This window comes from Hippopotamus amphibius, chromosome 6 (assembly GCF_030028045.1).
Source record: "Hippopotamus amphibius kiboko isolate mHipAmp2 chromosome 6, mHipAmp2.hap2, whole genome shotgun sequence".
Lineage (NCBI taxonomy): Eukaryota > Metazoa > Chordata > Mammalia > Artiodactyla > Hippopotamidae > Hippopotamus > Hippopotamus amphibius.
Window position 1 is genome coordinate 44412265 of NC_080191.1, and position 20970 is coordinate 44433234.

General features: G+C 40.5%; 1 protein-coding gene and 1 long non-coding RNA gene across 2 annotated transcripts in view; one reads left to right on the top strand and one right to left on the bottom strand.

Moving 5' to 3' along the window:
• Positions 1 to 14702: 14702 nt before the first annotated feature.
• Positions 14703 to 20970, top strand: part of ECT2L (epithelial cell transforming 2 like) — a 60019-nt gene continuing 53751 nt past the window's right edge. Inside the window, exons 1-2 of the mRNA XM_057739805.1 lie at positions 14703 to 14797; positions 15960 to 16072. Of these exons, the coding sequence (XP_057595788.1) occupies positions 14732 to 14797; positions 15960 to 16072 (179 nt within the window). The 5' untranslated portion in view covers positions 14703 to 14731. The remainder of the gene's footprint in view (positions 14798 to 15959; positions 16073 to 20970) is intronic.
• On the bottom strand, positions 17740 to 20207 carry LOC130855807 (uncharacterized). Its single transcript, XR_009054379.1, has 3 exons — positions 20098 to 20207; positions 19230 to 19461; positions 17740 to 17861 (listed from the first exon to the last, which is right to left on the bottom strand). It is a non-coding gene; the product is annotated as an uncharacterized LOC130855807 (long non-coding RNA).

Below are 20970 nucleotides of genomic sequence, written 5' to 3' on the forward strand. Positions count from 1 at the left end.
AAAAAGTACATGTAAGATGCTTATTAGCACAGTAGCTGACACCAGTAATGTTTAGCAAACAGCAGCTTATTAACAGTAACATTTGCTTTTAAATAGCTTTATTGAAATAATTCATATGCCATAGAATTTACCCTTTTTAAACTGTTTAATTCAGTGGTTTATAGTAGATTCAGAGTTGTGCATCCATCACCATAATTTAATTCTACAACATTTTCATCACCTCCGAAAGGAACTCATTAGCAGTCACTCCCTATCTCCCAAATCCCTCAGCCCGTGGCAACAATAATCTACTTATTGTTTCTATGGATTTGCCAATTCTGGACATTTTCTATCGATGGAATCATACAATGTATGGCTTTTGTAACTGGCTTCTTTTACTTAGTATAATGTTTTCAGGATTTCAGGGTTCATCCATGTTGTAGCATGTATCAATACTTCTTTTCCTGGCCCAATCATATTCCATTGTATTGATATAACGCATTTTGTTTATCCATTTATACCTCACTTGCCTTCACCTTGTAGAATAGGTCCATGTGAAGATGTTTCCAGTCCACAGAAACAAGCACCTAATTGGAGATGGGGAGGGTGGGGACCCACCGAACAATATTTTTAAAGTCTCAGTTTCAGTAATTTGGGGCATTCTGAGTGCAAAGAATTTTGATCAGTTTATCTAATCAGTCTTTTTAATACCCCTTTTAAAACAGAAAATCACCAGAACATGAAATGCAACCTTCAAAACTTTTTTGTTGGATTGAGCAAACAGGGATTCCAGGGGACAAAGCATTCTAGGATCTGACAGAGCAAAAGGAAACTTTGCCATTTATCGTGTTTTTCTTGGATGGGTCCTGAGATAGAGTAAAGCAAAAGCTGTTTCCTGTGGCTTAGTGACAAAGCAGCAAAATGACTTTGTTTATTCAGTTGGTTCATTTGTCCTTTGTGTCAAGGAAGCCCATGTGGGTCCTAGGTAACAAATTTTAGTTTATCTAATTTGTATCCTTTCACAAAAGTAAAACATGTTAAAGGTAATGGGGAAAAAATGAGGTGCTTGGATTAGAATAAAATTCATTATTATACAGATGTTGCATATTTATTGTAGATAAATTTTAATTAACTGATTTTTTAAAAGAACTACCAGAGCAAACCGTCTGTTTGTTTACATACTTCTAGACTTCTTAAACAAATGTTTATTTACAAAAATTAGATAGTACTATTCATATAGTTTTCTAACCTATTTTTCGAGTAGTGAACATCTTCCTTGGTAACTATTCATCTACATATAAATGAAAAAAACTTCCAGGCTTCACAATAAATACTTAAAGGCATTTTGACCAGAACCATTAGAAATTAAGTAAGAAGAATGTTGTTTTGGCTTTGGTACCTCCTGTATAATGTGAAAATTGGCCTTAAGTATTAAAATATTCTGAGGATTTGCTGAAGATAAGAAATCCCACCTTTTCCATTACACAGCCTTAAAATTGCTGGCTTTCTTTGGGACCAAGCAAACGTTAGCTTCGGTATCCAAGTCTCCTGTTGGGGTCTGGCCCCTCTGCTCTGCGTCTTCAGTGGCGTCTGGGACTACCGTGGGATCCCATCGCAGACTCCCTGGAGGGTCACAAAGGAGCGGGAACACCGCCCGGGCCGAATCCGGTGCAGCCCTTAAGAGCCCTTAAGAGCTGGCACTCGGGGCTTGGCCCGCCCGGTTTCTGGGCCCACCAGCTAGGAAGGCGGGGTCGGTCACGCGGTCCCTCCAGCCGCTCTGGCCCCTGTGCAGTAGACCTGCAGGCGGGCCCACGGGGCAGGGCGGGGCCGTGTTGTCAGGTCTCTATGGAGACGGCGCGCTGCCGGCCCCGCCCCCTCCCCGGGCTGTTGCTGGGGTCCCACTCTCGCTGATCCAAGCGGTCCAAACAGGAGGCAGCCGCCCGGAGCCGGGTCTCTCAGCCACCTCCCGGAGGTAAAGCTCTTGGCTTCTGGGCTTTTTCTTGGGGCCATTGGGGGCTTAGCACCCGAGTGGTTTAGTTCCCGGCGCAGCCTCGGGAAGACCCTAAGCAGCGCCCTTGCTGGGCGCCCCTGCGGTGACCTTGGAGAACCAGTGCACTGAAGTGGCGCTTGGGAGAAACAAAACCATCCCTGCCTAAGGTCAAGTTTAAATTGGGCTGTGGCCTGTAAACTCTTATCTCCTGCAGAGCACGCATTTTAGATGAAGTCAAGTTACTGAGCACTTTGGAAAACACTGATCATCACAGGATTCCGAACTGGCTCACAACAGCTCCCTCCCTCTTTCGGCCGGTTCTCACTCATAGTCCGAAACTTGGGGAGTGAGAGGGGTGGAGGGAAGATAGTGAAGGAGAAATACAAAGAATCTACTGCGAATACAGTTCGTGATCAGAACCTGTATAGCTCTGAAAAGTTAATATGCTAAGATTTGATTTATAGGGTTATAGTCATATAGATCAATAGGATCAAATCTTATCGTTAAAATCGTGATATTTATAAATACTTATCTTTTTAAAAGTACTCATGCTCTGCTTATTAATGAATCTTGCCGTGTATCAGAACAGAATATTCTGACAACACACCTATTCAAGTGCAGCACAACCCGTGTAATTGTTTTCAGGCCCATCTTGACATTTGTGCACCACAGAAACATCAAAAATCGAGCTCTAAAAACCATTATTTCTGTGAACGAAAGTAGGGGTTGAGACTTGAAAGCTTTAGAACAATAATTGGTTATTCTTCTTGAATGTTTTAAATAGCACAATCACTTCTTGTTATAATTTTAATGTTATAGCTTTAAACTTCTATATCAGTGAGCAAATCCATCATTTGATTATGTCCAGTTTTGGCCCACAAGTATGGTGTTTCCTGTCCCCTCCTGTGCTATTAACAGGGTAGATTTCCTCAAAACATGCTATTACTTTCATTACTTATTATTTATTTGTGCACTTAATAAAAATTATATACCAGTGTATGTTCAAAATGTCATGTTTTTACATGCCCTGAATACAGGACATTTAACTTAACTGGAATTATCTTTCAGTTCTATTTTTTCATGAATCACACTCACTTTTCCTGTACACCAGTTCTTTTCTGCAGTCTTTAGAACCACACAACCTCTGAGAAGGCATATTTAAGGAATTAAATTTTAGATAATAAAATAAATGAATCACTGTACAACTTGCAATGTGACTTGCCAAAGTACTCAACTGTAGGTACCTCTGTGCCAGGGAACAATGTTTTGCTTCCAATTTCCACTCCAAGTCCATGTCTTGTACAGTGGAGCAGGACCAGAGTAATTTACATTCCTCCAGCTGTGTAACCAATCACCTGTGGAAACATAGTTAATGACAACATGGTCCTGATTTATCATAATGATGATTTAGCTCTCTGTATCGACTGGCAATTGTCCATTGTCAGTTGCTGAGTTTCTCATTGATATGTCAGTTAAAAAGAATAGTCAGTCACAGGGCAGAAAGTATACTTCCAAATTAACCCATAGCAGTCATATATCCAATTCAAGTTACACTCATATGTTTAAAAAAATCCAGTATAATCTTTAAACTTGATAGCCATTTACTACCTGTGTGACCTCGGATGATTTTCTTTACCCTCTTCTCATCTGTAATCACATTCCCAGAGTGAATGTGAGAAAAAAATGAGCTCATGTATGGGAAAGAGACTTATTAGCATTGCACCAGTCAGAGTAGCTACTCAAAAACATATATAGGTTAAATATAGCATTTATTACATGTCCCCCTCCCCGCTTTGATTTTGTTACTCAATGTTTGTTGGATCCAGTTATACATGAGAAGAGCCACAGATTTGAGTCTTCTATTTCATTCCCTTTTTGCACCAAACTTTAGAAGTATTTACAGCCCTGTTTTACAGAGTGAGGTAAAAAAGAGTTCTCCAGTTTATGTCACCCACGCTGGAGTTTCAATTCAGTGGAAAACTAGGCTGTAAGCAAAGCAGCAGCGGGACATTTCCTCTTCCAAGAGTTACACACTATTTTGTATCAGAACAAGAGAGATCCTAAATGATCAAGGAAGAACTTTGTGGTACAGTATTTTGGCTTTCGGAGAAAGAACACCGAGAAAAGATGAAAAAACGGATGAGAATTTGATTTTGTATACTTAGCTTTTGAGTCTCTCTTGATAGTAGAAATATTGTAACTGCCCTATTGTAAACATAACGCACAATAAATATTCTTGCCCTCAGAGTGAATTCTCAACTCAAATAAGTACATTTGCTTCCAATTTGCTGATGTCATGAAAGAATAATCTGTCTGATCTACATATGAATTCAATTCTAAGCTTATTTTGCCATCTAACTCATTTGACATAATGATGGGAATTACTAAGAAGAAGATCACACAGGTTGATAAGTTGTTACAGTTGTGATGCAGTTGTCAAATCTTAATCAGTGAAGGAATCTAGCTTTTTCTTAGCTAGCAGCTTTTCTTTCATCTGTTGAATTTAGAAAATTGGTGCATATGAACAATCTACTCACTCAGCAAATACTTGCTAAGCCCCTACCTGTTGGCAGGCACTACGTGGTAGGCAGCTTCTTAAATGACTCCCAACGACCCCAGCTTCCTGGTATTGATGGTCTTGTGAATCTCCTCCCCTCAAGTGTGGGCTAACTTCTTTCTAATGCAGGAGTTGCCAAACTTTTTTCTGTTAAGGCCCAGGTAGTAAAGATTTTTTGATTTGTGGGCCATATGGTTTCTCTTCTAATTACTCAATTCTGCTGTTGTACTACAAAAGAAACCACAGACAATATGTAAATAAATATGACTAGCTGTCTTTCAATAAAACTATTTACAAAAAATGGGCAGGGGGCCACATATGGCCTGCTGACCATGTGTGCTGACCCCTGCTCTAACTAATCAAAACATGATGGTATATCACTTCTGAGGTTTTGTCACAGACTAGCTTCCATCTTGCCTGCCCTCTCGCTTGCTTACTTGGGCGGAAGCCAGCTGCCATTTTGTGAGCTAAGCTGTGGAGAACCCACCTGGGAGGGGAGCCTCCAGCCTGCGAGGAGCTGAGGCCCTTGTTCCTCAGTCTGTGAGGAACTGAATCTTGCTGACAACCCTCTACCCGAGCTTGGACGTGGATCCTTCCCCAATTCAGCTTTGGGATGACAAAAGCCCCAGCTGACACTTGGGTTGTGAGATACCCTAGTTAAGCCATGCTTGACCCCTGCCTCATGGAAACTGTGAGAGAATAAATGCTTTTTTAAAGCAACTAAATTTGGGGGCTGTTTGTTACACAGCACCAGATACCCGCTATGATACCCACATCAGATAACTAATACACTCCTTGATAGGCTCCTATAACAATGAACCAGGGAAATGCTACATATTATCTCCTTCTCTAAGAGATTGACTGTGAACTTCAACATACTAAATTTCTAAAACATCCTACAAAAAAAGAAAGTTTTAATTTTGTTCAATCAACCATTTCCAGGCATATTTAATGACAGATACTGTTTTTCTGGGAAATACCTATTAATATCTTATGGGGCTGCTATTTGGAGAGATTTAAAATGCTAGACTATGAAAACAAGTCATTCCATTTAAAGAAGCTGTGATTGCCAGCATGCCATCTCTCCCTGGGTCAAATAACTAGTCAGTAAAGTAAGATATTCATCTAAGAAAATGAATATAATCCTGTGGGAATTTGCATCTGTGTCTACATTTATATCTATATATGATGTACTGCACTCACATATTGAAGCCCACCAGCAGAGATAGCAACTATTCTTTCTGTAATGTTGTGCTCATTTTGTAACTCAGTAATCCCTTACCACAGAAGATAATAACAATTTTGAGAACTTGCTAAATAAAATCCCTTATGTTGGCTCTTGGAGAGATTTCACATAACAACAGCTGGGCATCTTATGAAACTAAGGATTTGATTTGATTTAATGTTGATTCAGAGGGTGGTATTTAATTTTCCACATTGCCATGAGGTTTTTATCTGAACATCATTGTACTATAGTTTGCCAAGACACATCACTGCCTTGCTTCACACATGAGGAGACTGAGGCTCAGAGATGAAATTACTTGTAAACCTTTGATTTTGAAGGGGGGAAGCTTGTTTTTTCGTTTTTGGGTTTTTTTTTTTTTTTTTTTTTTTGGCAGCGGCAAAGTGGCATGTAAGATTTTAGTTTCCGGATCAGGGATTGAACCCACGTTCCCTGCAGTGGAAGTGCAGAGTCAATCACTGGACCTCCAGGGAAGTCCCTAAGGCTTCAATTAGCGGGGATCAGAGCAGGAATTCAAATTTGGTGCTCACCATGTCATGTTGCCCTTCTGTAATATTTCTAAAACTGTTCCTAATATGGTACATGCCTTTCCGAGATATTCATTTTTAAAATGTGCTTCTATCTCATTGAAGTGTAATAAGCTTAGAGGCACTGCCAGTGTTTGTCTTATTCTCAGATTCTTCTGACTTGCCAATAAAATTTCTTCAGCTACTCCAGGCTGAAGAAATTCACATTGTTCTCTCTCTTCTTGGTATTTATAGCAACAGAGCGTTGCTTAGAAACTTAAACATTTCTGATGCTTGAATCTCAGCTAGAATTTCACTGAGAAGCAGTCATCCAATGTGTGTTTCAATGTCTTCTGTAATGGACATAACCTCCCGAGACAACTAATGCTGCTGAAGTGATTGTTTTCCCACTTAGACTGAGCCAAAATCCATCTCTCTGACTTCATCCATTGTTCTTAATTTTGTCTTCTGGGCACTCACAAACCATGTGTAATTGATTTTATGTATAAAAAGCCTCCAGATATTGATGTGTTTGTGGTACAGTGTGAGAAAGGAGTCCACTTGCTTTTCTCTTTTTTAAATAGATACTCTGTTTTCTGTAACTGGAAAAATCTCTTTCTTCCTCTTTAATTTGAGATCTGTGAAGTGCCCATGTATACAGGAGTCTATTTTGGACCTTTCTCTTCTGCTCCCCTGATTAGTTGTTTTTCCCCATGCTAACACCATGTCTTATTAGTGCAGCTTTATAAGTTTTTCTATATTAAATGTTTATTGAAGTATAGTTGATTTACAATGTTATATTAGTTTCAGGTATATAGCATAGTGATTCACTAATTTTACAGATTATACTCCATTAAAAGTTATTATGAAGTAATGACTGTGATTCCCTGTGCTATACAATATATCCTTGGGGGTTTTTTTGTTTTGTTTGTTGTTGTTGTTGTTATTGTTTTCATTGAAGTATAGTTGATCTACAAAGTTGTGTTAGTTTCAGGTGTATAGCAAAGTGATTCAGTTAATGTGTATATGTCAATCCCCAACTCCCCCATAATAATGTCTTGATATCTAGAAACACATGTCCCTTTCTTGCTCTTTCAGATTGTCTGGATTACTTTAGCCCTTTAAATTTCCATAAATATTTTAGAATCAGCTTTTCAAGTTACACTCACGCACACAAACACACACACACACAAACACACACAGACAATATCGCTCTGGGATTTTTTTGAGATTGCATTGAATCTGTAGATCAATTTGAGAGAATGAGTCTGTTTTTCTGCCTCTCTAATACACGAATCAAACATATCTCTCCATTTATTTAGACCTTTAAAATTGTTTTTCAGTAAAGTTTTCTTTCTTTATAAAGTTGTACTTTTACTTTTTCTAGGTACTTAGTAGTGTTTGATGTTATTTTAAAACTTCTTAATCGAAATAGAAGATACAGAAAATTATGCAAGTTATAGGTGTAATACCCAATGAATTACATTGGCAGGCGGATTCTTAACCACTGCGCCACCTAGGAAGCCCCCCAATGAATTACATTGGCAGGCGGATTCTTAACCACTGCGCCACCTAGGAAGCCCCCCAATGAATTACAAAGTGAACTCACCCAGGCTCCCACCCCTAGATCAGTACCAGCACCCCAGGGTCCCCTCCCATACCCCTTCTAGTCATTACCTTCTCTTTCCTCCCCAAAGATAACCACTATCCTGACTTCAACCACTAGACCGTAGAACTTTGTATAAATGAAACCATACAAAATGTATTTTGTTTCCAGCTTCCTTTGTTTAATGTCTTATGTGTGTGATTCATGCATATTGTGTGTAGCAAAAGCCTGTTCATTGACCTATGGCATTCTATTGCATGAATACATGACAATATATTTACCCATTCAACTGCTGATGGATGCTTGGGTTGTTTCCAGTTTGGAGCTATCTGTAACAGCTATGAATATTCTTGTGGTCCACATGTGCATGTTTTTCTTTTGGGTCAAGTGTATGCATATGTTCAACTTTAGGAAATAACTCCAGTTTTTCAAAGTAGTTATACTAATTTACACTTTCACCAGCTACATCTGAAAGTTCTGGGTGCTCACCAACACACAGCTTTGTCAGTCTGTGCTGGATGACAAATCATCCTCAAATCTGAAACAGGAATCGTTGTTTTTCACAATCTGTGGGTTCACGATTCATCTGGGCAGTTCCACTTGCTATTGTAGGCTGGGCGCATTCGTTTGGTTGCGTTCATTTACCCAGGAACGCTATTGGAACTGGAATACCCGAGATGGCTTCATTCACACACCTGGTGCTCTGACTGGGGTGGCCGAAATGGTTGCGGGCTGGTTCAACCTGTCTTTCCATGCAGTCTCTCCTGACTCAGTAATCTAGCCCAAGCTCATTTACACAGCAGCTAGATCTCAAGAGTGTAAAAAGAGAAACTGCAAGTCTTAAAGCCCAGGGTCAGAAGTCATATATCATCACTTCCAAAACATCCTATTGGTTAAAACAAGGCAGTGCTTGTGCAGATTCATGGGGAGGAAGAGCAATAAGACTCCACTTCTTGATGGGAGAACTGGGATGGGAGCAATCATTCCTGGATATGTGTACAGACAATAGACCACGTTCCACCCTCTGGTCACAACAGTTCACACACCATGTACCCCATCCCAAGACACCCAACGTCTCATCCAATTATGGTATCAGTCTAGAAGTCCAGGCTCTTGTGATCTGCATCAGGTCCAACTGCAAGTGAGGCTCCTTGTCTGTGGCTCCTTTTGAACTGGAGACCTGTGAACTTAGCTGTCTCCCAGACACCCAGATTACACACGTGAAACACAGAAAGGATAACCCCAGCCGTCCTTCCTGGTCACAAAGGCAGGAAGCAGAAGTCACATGGCAGTTGCTGCTGCACAGCAATTCGCAAATTCGGCCAGACCAGCTGCCCTGATCATTCCTTGATTATGGCCCAGGCCTGCTCCTTGGGAGTAGTCTCCTAATCCATTGTTCTCAGCGTCTCTTGGCTCCGCCCTACTGACTCTTGACTTCGTCCTCTGAGTCACCCATCTTTTTCAATAAGAAATTATCTGTGGTTGCAGTTGCAAAGCTTTCTCAGCCTGCTTCTTACCTGTAGAAAGTTGGAGGCTCAGAGATGACTTCAGACGTTCTTGGTCCCTTTTATTTCAAGCTGGTCATGCTTTCACCAGAACAATCTTCTTGACAATTTTGTGGGCTTTCTGCGAATCTTATTATAATCCATTCTATCAGACAAAAGCTGCATCCACAAACCTCTTTGATGTAGGCCCCCAGCTGCCTTGGGGTATGAATCAGGGTGCTGCGGGACAAAGTCTCTAAGACTCTTAGGAACTGTTTTGTTGTCTAAATGAGAGGGTCTATGAGACACACCACCTGAAACCTTCCAAAGACCGTATCAAAGAGGTCTTTGAAATGAGGCCATTTATATCTTTGAGACTTTTTGCTGGCTGGAGATACTGTACTAGATGTTCTTTATTTCTACAAGATTCTAAAACTAAATAGATTTTCAGGTCAGTTCATGTCTCTCTTATTGTATCATATTCAGCTAAGAAGCCAGCCAGAACTTTAAAAAAAAATTATTTATTTATTATTTGTTTGTTTGTTTGTTTGTTTATGGCTGTGTCGGGTCTTCACTGCTGTGCACGGCTTTCTCTGGTTGCGGCAAGCAGGGTCTGCTCTTCACTATAGTGCGCAGGCTTCTCATCGCGGTGGTTTTTCTTGCTGTGGAACACAGGCTCTAGGCGCGCGGGCTTCAGTAGTTGTGGCACACAGGCATGTGGGATCTTCCCAGACTAGGGATCAAACCCACGTCCCCTGCGTTGGCAGGCAGATTCTTAACCACTGTGCCACCAGGGAAGTCCCCAGAACTTTCTATATCCTTCTTGGAATCTCCTTAGCCGGGTCTGCATGTTCCTTGGTAGATGTCCTATTGTCCACATTAAACATGCCCCTGCTGCATGACACAGGTGACCCCTGTTCTAGCCTTTCTTAGCGACTTCACTGTTCTTCCAGGCTCCACTAACAGGCTCTCCACCACCCTTCCAATCTCCACTTGCTGCTCTGGTTCAACATCATTGCCACATGCTTTAAGTTATGTTTTGACAATACCCTACTTCCAATTACCAATGTTTTCTATCAGCTTTCGTTGCTGAATAACAAAACACTCTGTAATCGAGTGGCTTAAAACAATAATCTTTTACTATTATGATTCTGAGGGTCAGCTGGGCGCAGCTGAACACAGTGGTTCAACTCCATGTGTTGCTGACTAGACTCTTCTTTCCTACTACTCTGCAGTGCCACTAGTGTCATAAGTCTGGTGAGATAAATAGGTGAGTCTGCTTCTGGACTCAGTGGTTTATTTGTCTATTCTTACACCAATATCTCATGCTCTATTTACACTACCTTCATAATAAATAAGTCCTGATATCGTGTAGAGTAAGTCTTACTACTTTATTCTTTTTAAAGTTGTCTTTGCTATTCTTGACCCTTTGCATGTTCATACACGTCTCACAATTGGTTTGTCAAACCTGCACGCACACGCACGCACTTACACACCCCACCCCACTGCTGGGTTTTGATTATTGAATTAATTTGGTAGAACTAACATCTATACAGATGTACACTCTTACTTAGATATTTAAAATTTTCTCTTGATGAAATTTTTAGTATTCTCTGTGGAACACTTGTACCTCTGATTCAAATTGGATTTTTAAAAGTTATTATAAATGATACATTGTTTTTTTGATACCTTGTTTTTAATAAAAATTTGTTGTTAGTATACAGAAATACAGATTTTTTTATGTTGCCCTTGTGTATAACAACCTTCCTAACCTTCCTATGCATTAAATCTGACAATTTACCTGTAAATTCCTCAGTATTTTCTATGTACAATTATGCTACTAATAAATAATGACAGTTTTTTTCCTTTTCAATTATTATAATTTAATTTTCTTGCTTTGTTACATTGGACAGAACTCCAGAGCAATATTGAATAAAGATGGTAGTGGCAATTATAAGGAAAGTTTCAACATTTTACTATTAAGTTTAATGTTTGCTAGTTTCTTTCGATATGTCCTAATTTGGATTAGGAAGTTTCTTCTAGATCTAAGTTGGTAAGATTTTTTTGTTACGAATGGGAATTGAATCTCATCAAATGCACTTTTTGTATCTACTGAGATTTTCATGATTTTCTCCTTTGTTTTATTAATGATGAGAAGTGCATAGATTTTGTAATATCAAATCAAATTTACATTCCAACTTGCTGGTGATATGTTAAATTTTTATACATTGCTAGGTTTGGTGTTCTAATATTTTGATTAGAATGTTTGGATCTATGCTTATGGTAATAGACCTATAATATTTCTCTCTTGTAAGGTTCTTTTTGGGTTTTGGTGTTAAGTTTATGCTGACTTCATAGAAGGACCTGGAAATAATTCCCATTTTTACTACTCTCTGGAAAAAGTTGAATTGTTATTTCTTTCTTAAATATTTGGTAGATACAAATATTGGTTCCAGGAGTAGGGTGCTGCCATGCTAACATCAGTACATTCCAAATTATGTGACATTAACATCCAGCCTGGCAGCATGAAACTGTTCTTGGAGCCTTGGACAGTCAGCAATCCCTGTTACCAAAAAAATCTGTAAAACTGTAGTCTAGAATAGCTTAAAAGGCATATTATATTCCTAATAAGCTTGTACTTTATACAAACTGGTAGAAAATGACTGTTATTAAAATGTGTTCATTATTACTGGCTGCATTTGCCAAGGTACTACAAGAATTAAAGGAGCTCAGGAAATACTTGGCTGGTTTGCAAGCAGGAATGAAAAGGAATTTCAGAGACAACCAAAGACTCAGGTTTTTGCAAGCTTGGAAGACACAACTGATTCACGTGTTCAACTAGTTAAGAGGCAACAGAGAGGTCCTTTGAGCAACAAAGTCTGCTTAAAACTCTGCCTATCAGCAAAGACCAAGTCAAGATGCGTATGGTTGTCATACCATTGTTAGGATCTCTGAATGGAATAAGGTGGTACCCAGAAAATATGTTCACAGTTGGGAAAATATCTCAAGGAGGGGAGAGTTAGGGTTTGGCTCTTCCTAAGGAAAGTCTGATAAACTCTAACTACTTGCAATTAAATTTTAGAGAGAAAGACAGACAAGTTTCTAAACAATTGTGGCACATAGCACTGCCTGGAATCAAATAAATAACTTGAGATAGATATTGAGAAAGTGGTTTTTGTCAAAGGTGTTACCTACATAGTATAAAAGAGAATGTGATTATTTGAGACTAAAAATGATAATTGGCCTCCAGCCTTCTACAGCAGGATCTCAGAATTGCTATGGATTAACTCTTTTATATATCATTCTCCTTTACAAATGGGAATATTTATTGTAGTTATCCTTTTCTGTTCTACCATTAAATATATTGTGGGTAGGAGCTAGGACCAAATAACTTATCTTTTAAGTTCAGAGTTCTCTAGATCAAGAGTAGGTATATCTGGGACTTCCCAGGTGATGCAGTGGTTAAGAATCCACCTGGCAATGCAGGGGACATGGGTTCTATCCGTGGTCTGGGAAGATCCCACATGCTACTGAGCAACTAAGCCCAGGAGCCACAACTACTGAGCCTGCACTCTAGAGCCTGTGAACCACAACTACTGAGCCTGTGTGCCACAACTACTGAAGCCTGTGCGCCTAGAGCCCTGCTCCACAACAAGAAAAGCCACCACAATGAGAAGCCCACACACCACAACAAAGAGTAGCCCCCGCTCACTGCAACTAGAGAAAGCCCATGCGCAGCAACGAAGACCCAACACAGCCAAAAATAAAATAAATTTATATTTTAAAAAAAGGTATATCTGGGTCTGAAGAGACTGTTATGAATCACTTCTATCTCCTGGAATTTAAGCTAAAAATATTGATGAGGTGGAACTTTGGCATTGTCTGCTTTAAGGAGTAGATGAGTGTGTTCTGCATGTGGAAAAGGAAGGGAACTGATCCAAAGGGTGAACTGTGGTAGATTGTATTACTATCTGTGCTCTTGTGTAATCCTCTCCCCTTGAGCATACCTAGTGACTTGATTTTACCTAATAGAATAGGGCAAAAAATGATGGGATACCACTTCTGAGGTTAGGTTACAAAGAGCCTGTGGCTTCCCTTTTGCGTGTCCTCTCTTGCTTTTTCATTTGCTTACTCTGATGGCAGCCAGCTGCCATGTGAACTGCCCTATGGAGAAGCGCACGGGGCAAGGAAGGCAAAGGAGGCCTTCTATCCAATAGCCCACGAACAACTGAATCTTGGCCACAACCTCATGAATGAGCTTCAAAACCTTCAGATGAGACTGGAGTCCTGGCCAACACCTTGATTGCAGCCTATGGGAGATTTTGAATCAGGGGTACCTATTTTGGATTGAATTGTCTCCCCGCCAAATCCATATGTTGAAGCCTCAACCTCCAGTGTGACTGTATTTGGAGACACAGCCTATAAAGAGGTAGTAAAAGTTAAATGAGGTTATAAGGTTGGGGGCCTTAATCCAAGAGGACTGGTATCCTTATAAGAAGAGGAGGAGATATCAGAGTCCTTCCCCCACCCCCACCCTGTGTGTGCTCAGAATGAAGGCCTTGTGTGAACACAGTAGGAAGCCTGCTGTCCACAAGACGGGAAGAGAGGCTTCACCAGAAACAGCATGTTGATCTTGGACTTTCAGCCTCCAGAACTGTGAGAAAATACATTCCTGTTTTTAAAGCCCTGCAGTCTGTGGTATTTTGTCCCAGCAGACCTGGTAGGCTAACAATACTGTACCCCACTAGGTTGTGCCTGGATTCCTGACCCTCAGGAACTTTGAGATAATAATAAGAGTTTGTTGGTTTGAGCTGTTAAATTTTAGGGTAATTTTCTATGCAGCAATAGATCATTAATATATTTGCCTAATTTTTTCCTCTACATCCTCTTTGACTTATGGCTTCAAAAGCTAGGCGGGGTAGGGGGTGGGAGGTGGGATGCCTTCTTTGAGCCCTTCAAATTCCTGCTTTCCAGGGAAAGAAAAAGTCACTATTCATGGCTGATAAAAAATCATTCCAATTTCTGAGTCATTTTCCCGGCAAAGTAAAAAACAACTCCGGTTTAGATTCATATTTGGGTGCAAGTAGTTGAGGAGAGAATAATTGCAATGATTTAGAGTTCATGAACTCCCTGTGTATATTTGTATGGATATGTATATATGAATTGCTCTAATTATATCTATATAAACAAATATATGTAAATGAATTGCTGTAATTTTGTTATTCCTATAAAGACAACATTAATATTCTGGATGTTCTAGGTGATCTTAATTAAACATCCACTGAAATGAATCTATAGTTTCTAGGACTGGATGAAAATAATTTGCTGAGATGTCAGCTGGGAATTCTCCCAGGGAAAGCCTGGAAATGGAGAGCTTCTACACAAGATTCAGTGCCTGGACACCTTTTATGAACAAGTCATTAAATCAACAGGTGAGTCACATATTCTAGAATAAGACAAGATTAATTTCTAAGGTGAATTTTACTGTGATATATTGGGTCTCATGTTGCCATATTTGAAACAAAATAAATACTTGTAAAGAACTTAGACTTTGAGTCACTTTAAACAAAACCTACATTTGCCTGCCCCAAAGACAGTCTCTCCTCACCCCAGTCCACAACTCCAATCTTATGGGAGGTGCAAGAGCCGCTCCCACTTTTTCCCTGTTCACACCTCCAGAGATGAAACCGAAACCTCCAAGACACACTCTGGTTGCTATAAGGGGGAGGAGACGAGAGAAGGTGCTCTGGGTGGTGTTTTGGTGTGGAGAGTGTTGACGTGTTTAGTTCTCTCTTCCCTCTTGTGCCAACTGTGTGGTTCCTTGGCGCCTGGGGATGCCCCCTCTTTTGAAAGGTTATTCAGGAAGTAGTCCCTGAATGGCCCAGGCATCTCTGCCAGACCTTCATGGAAAAGGAGGCTGCCTGGCTCCTCAGAGCTCATGCGTGATCCAGGCCCGTTCACAACGGAAGGAGACCAGACGAGCTGGACCAAAGCTCTTTATTACTAGTAATAAAGACAATGAGTTTATATATGTCATCTGAGCCAAGCTGAACCGAAAGTCCTGGTTTGGGGGGACGCTGGTCCTGATGTATGTCTTTCATGGAGATACTCTTAACAGTGGCTATTCAGCAATATTTACTAACTCTCATTTTGGTGGGTGTTATGAAGAGGTAGGACTATGGGTTGGTAAAATCACACCTGTTTCACATGGCCCTGTTTTCACGGTTAAACAAGTAGCCGGTATGTGTTTTCAGGATGAAATGTTTGGGATCTGTTTCCCCAGACCACATTAGCTTAGGTGGAAACAAGAGTGAGGATCCATTACCTCTCGGGGCCCTCCTTGGGCCCATCTGTAATTACATCCCTGCCAGCCTTTCCCACCAGCCCACCCAACAAGCCTGGGCTCGCCTGCACCCCTAGATAAAAGGAGTTTAAGCTGAAGGGAGAACCCTTACCACACACGTGATAGTGCTTTGTGAACTGTAAAGTGCAATGCAAATATTAGCCGTGAGGTTGTTAGGTTGCCTGTGGATTGCTTAGCAACTAAGAATATATTGAACTGTAAAAGAAAATGTCATTTTCTCTCCCTTATAGCTCTTTCAGGAAAGAGTTGCTCTTATAAGTCATTGGTTTGACCTTTGGACTAACAAGCAACGTCAAGAATTCTTATTCACAATTTTTTTACGATGCACTAAATCACAATTAAGGTAAAGGTAGCCTAATGATGCAATTATTTTAAAGAAAATAAAATATCATAAAATGTTCATATAACCTTTAAGAGTTTTTCTTTCCCCATAGGAAAAAAACAAAGCAATTGATATTTTAAGGCTTATAAGCAATGCTTCTAGTGCTGCTGCTTCTTTGAGGGTGAAATGGAGCCTTGGGGAGTTGGGCACTTTCATACCATAACGTGATGTTTAGTTTTTGCAAAAAGTTATAAATAGCTTCAGCCAATGAATTTTTAACATTCTCTTAGTATATTAAATTCTCCTTGGAACTATCAGACAGATAAGATATTTCAAGTAGGTACTCTGAAAAATTTGTTTCATGAATGAATGAATCCAAAATGTATCTGAGAAATGACAGTGGCAGCAACATTTCAGAATATAGGCAAGACATATAGCCGTGGTCACTGATTACAGCTGAGTCCTGGTTCTTATTCTTTCCCTTGCATCCTATTATGTCTGTAATTTATTTTATTTTATTTATTTTTTAAGTAGGTTTTTAAAAAAATTTATTTTATTTATTGGCTGCAATGGGTCTTCATCACTGCGTATGCTTTCTCTAGTTGCGGCAAGTGGGGGCTACTCTTTGTTGCGGTGTGCAGACTTCTCATTGCGGTGGCTTCTCTTGTTGCAGAGCACGGGCTCTAGGCACATGGGCTTCAATAGTTGTGGCACATGGGCTCAATAGTTGTGGCTCACGGGCTCTAGAGCGCAGGCTCGATAGTCGTGGCACATGGGCTTAGCTGCTCCGCAGCATGTGGGATCTTCCCGGACCAGGGATAGAACCCCTGTCCCCTGCATTAGCAGGCAGATTCTTAACCACTGTGCCACCAGGGAAGTCCTGTAATTTATTTTAAAATATTCCAGCATGGCTGGTGTGACATGTGAAAGTGTTAACTGAAATTACATCTAGGGGCAACTAGTGTTCTGATCAGGAGTTAGTACTGTAGGGTTGGTTAGCTAGCACTGTATTGGAAAGGTCACAGTGTCTTAGTTTTTACCAGATACTATGCTAATTAGCATAGCAAATATCAAACATTAGTTATTATCAGAGCAACTAGTGGCTTGTTAACATGCAGGTTGAATGCTAGAAATGGCCTGTCTTTGGTGAAATTAAAGGTTTGCAGATATGTGGACTGACCAAAATATTGTAGAGAGCCCTCCAGCATGCCTGGACCTGGATGAAGAATCCAGCCAGGCTGGTTGGTGCTTATAAGGATGGTTTCATCTCCAAAAATTGGCCTTGTCTGCCTGGGGGTTTTCTGGCAGCCAGAGACCAACAAGGGTAGTCATAGAATCCTGTTTATGGAATATTGTTCTTTCTCAGTTGAATGAATCTTTCACCCAAAGGGCAGAGAGCTGGAATCTCATCAAGCCTACAGAGGAGGCTGTATAAAGTGGTTTGGGCTTATTTACTAAAGTTTGTTCAGTGAAACTCCAGGTAGGGCATCATTTGGTGTTGCTTTCACTGCAATCTGATGGTAAGGTTTAGGGGACAGGTTAACCCTCAAACTTCGTAGATATTTACCAAAAATATCAGAATTGTGCAAGACCAAAATGGCTATTTTTAGTTTACAATACCTGCCTCTCAGTCTTTCTTACACATCCCCCTGCCCATCTCTTTCCATCAGCCATTTCATCTCCCCTACCTACGAGCGTACTTTCTCCACTGTCAGCTTTCTGTGCGTCCTGGGCTCACAGTGGATTATTCCTGATGGAGTCACCAGGTCACTGGAGGGAGATAGCCATCTTCCAGGCGTGTCGAAAGAGTCTGCAAAGACAGGTCACAGACAAAGAGGCTCTTCAGTCAATGCTTAAAACTCAGGGGGAAGGAACATTTTTATGGTAGTCATTGGGTAGTCATTTGACTCCAACTTTGCAGCTTTTAAGATAAGAAAATAATAGCCCAAACCTTAAATCCATAATTGCTCTGTGGGCCACCGTGTTCTAGTCTCATATCACAAACTGAGAAATTTTAGTTGTAACCACTGGAGGTCATCAGTGATCTCATGGTATATTTTGAGGCTCATTCACATTAGGCCTGACATTTTTTCACTGGAAACTTCATCCACTGTCTGGTACCTGAATACTTCTTTCCGTGGAACAAGGATATGGACCTAACCTGTTCAGTGAAATTGCTCTGCTTTGTTTGACAGTAGCTGTGTTTCTGTAGAGCCGTATGTATTTCACTGCCCCATGAACTGTTATTGCAGGTTCTGGGCTGCTCATTTCGGGGGAAGTTGTATGTCAGTTTCTGGTCTCTGGGTTTGGCATCTTGAAACCAGGATCTTTAATTTGTAGTGGTGGTTTTTGCTGTTGAACATCAATCAGTTCATTCCCCACAGTCTGGATGAAGTCTTTCTTGCACTGCTTCCTCCCATCTCTTTTGGTCAGCCATTTCTTCCCTCTTACCAACAGCTGTAGACACCATGTACAGATGGTCTAGTCCAATTTGAGCTGTGCTTAATTTTAACCTAATCTAAAAGCCCAACTCATTTTCATTTTTAGACTAAAGTTAATGCAATAAAAATTTACAGCATCTTTATTGAGATATCATTCACATACATAAAATTCATCCATTTAAAGGACACAATTCAATGGCTTTAGTACATGCACAGAGTTGTGCAACCATCACCACAATCTGAGTTTAGAAAATTTTCATCACCCACAAAAAAAATCCCCTATCTATTAGCAATCACTCCCCATTCCAATTCCCCTCCAACTTCAGCCCTGTGCAACCACTAATCTATTTTCTTTCTCTATAAATTTGCCTGTTCCAGACCTTCCATATAAATGGAATCATACAATATGTGGCCTTTTGTGACTGGCTAATTTCATGTATTATAATGTTCTCAAAATTCACCTTTTATAGCATATATCAAGAATTTTCTTTTTATTGCCAAATAATATTCCATAGTATGGTTATGCCATATTGTATTTATCCACTCATCAGTCGATGGACATTTGGGTTGTTTCCACAGTTTGGCTACTGTAAGTAATGCTGCCATGAACATCTGTGTATGAGTTTTCTATATGCTTTATTTCTTTTAGGTATATAACTAGAAATGGAATTGCTGGGTCAAATGGTAGCACTGCAATCAATTTTTTAAATTAATTAATTAATTAATTTATTGGTCACCTTGGGTCTTCATTGCTGCACACAGGCTTTCTCTAGCTCCGGCAAGCGGGGGCTACTCTTCATTATGGTGTGCAGGCTCTTCATTGCGACGGCTTCTCTTGTTGCGCAGCATGGGCTCTAGGCACGTGGGCTTCAGTAGTCGTGGTACACGGGCTCAATAGTTGTGGCTCACGGGCTTAGTTGCTCTGCGGCATGTGGGATCTTCCTGGACCAGGACTTGAACCCGTGTCCCCTGCATTGCCAGGCGGATTCTTAACCACTGTGCCACCAGGGAAGTCCCTCAACTTTTAATTATTAAGTCTTTCTTCTGAATTATATTACTCCCCTAGTTCCTGTTCCCCCAAAATAATGAATAAGCGTGTGAATAAATGAGAAAATTTGGATTATTTGAATGCCTAAAATCTTTGTATGTAAGCTCAGCTATATTTGTGCAATACCTTGTTTTCAAGGCAGAGAAGCCATTGTTTTAGTTGCTTTGCTTTATGATTTCTGAATAACTTTGTTTTAATTCAGGCAGTTATAACGCTTAAACAGGATATTGCAGTATTGGTTAGAAATATATTGTCACAGTTTTCATTAAAAGTTTCTTCTTAATCTCTATGAGATATATTCAAATATCTAAGATTTTTCTTTTCTATCCTAATAAATATTCCATACTGTTAAGACTTTGGAAAATTTCTTAAATGGAGTTTTATGATATTTAAGACATTTTTCAAAGGTTCACCTTAAACTTTCCCTCTGGCAAGTTCTCCCTCTCACTTCAGCTTAAATGTCACCTCTGCTGGGAAGCTTTTCCTGTTCATCTTTCACCCCCCATAATTCACCCCCATAATTGTTGCAAATCTCTATCTTGCCATTTCCTCCATACATTATGCTTATCTGGCCACATGTCTGGTGGTTTCCAGTGGTGCTGTCCCCCTGCCACTCGACGAGGCTGACCTTTCCTGTGACTCCTTAAAGGAAACTGGGCTGTTTGTGTCTGTCACGCTTGAAGAAACCTATGAGAAGACTGAATCAGTCTCCTAGTCACACTGGTAGGACCGGTTTCAAATTGCTTCTGTTCAGCAAGAGGTAATACCTCCTACAAAGGCCTTTCATTCCGGGGCTGGAGCTGTTCAAACTTGTAGCTTTTCCTGGTGGGTGGGGCAGTATTCATGATTCATGTGACTGCATTCCCAAGACATGGATGGATTTTGTGTGTATCTGTGCGTGTGTGTGTGTAGGAAGAGGGAGATCACGACCAGGCAAGGATTAGCTCTTGCTGCTGGTCTCCATCAGAGTCATCTGGAAATGGGATTGGAGGGCAGGAAAATGTTCCAACCCATGTACAGTTGAGGGAACACTCCAGTCTCACCTCAGCACGCCCCACCCCCTCTTCCCAAGAAGCTCCCAGGAGGGCTCAGTTGAGGAGGTGCCTCAATTGTAATCTCCGAGGAAATCTGGTGCCTAAATTTTGCAGAGACAACATACTTCTAGATTAACCTTAAATATAGAACATTTACATCACGCTGAGTTACTGACATCCATTTGAAAGGAGGATATTTCCGTGTGGAGGTGGTGGCGAGGAGAGGGGAGTATTCGGAGACCCAAGTTTTCTGAATATCCAAGACAGATCTGGAAATGTGGGTCATCCTGACTCTTCCCTCCCCTTAGCCCCGTGTTCTGGTCATATTTCTGTCCTTTCACATGGATCACATGGTCGTGGGCAACCACATGAAATATTAGCATTTGTTGTTGGGGT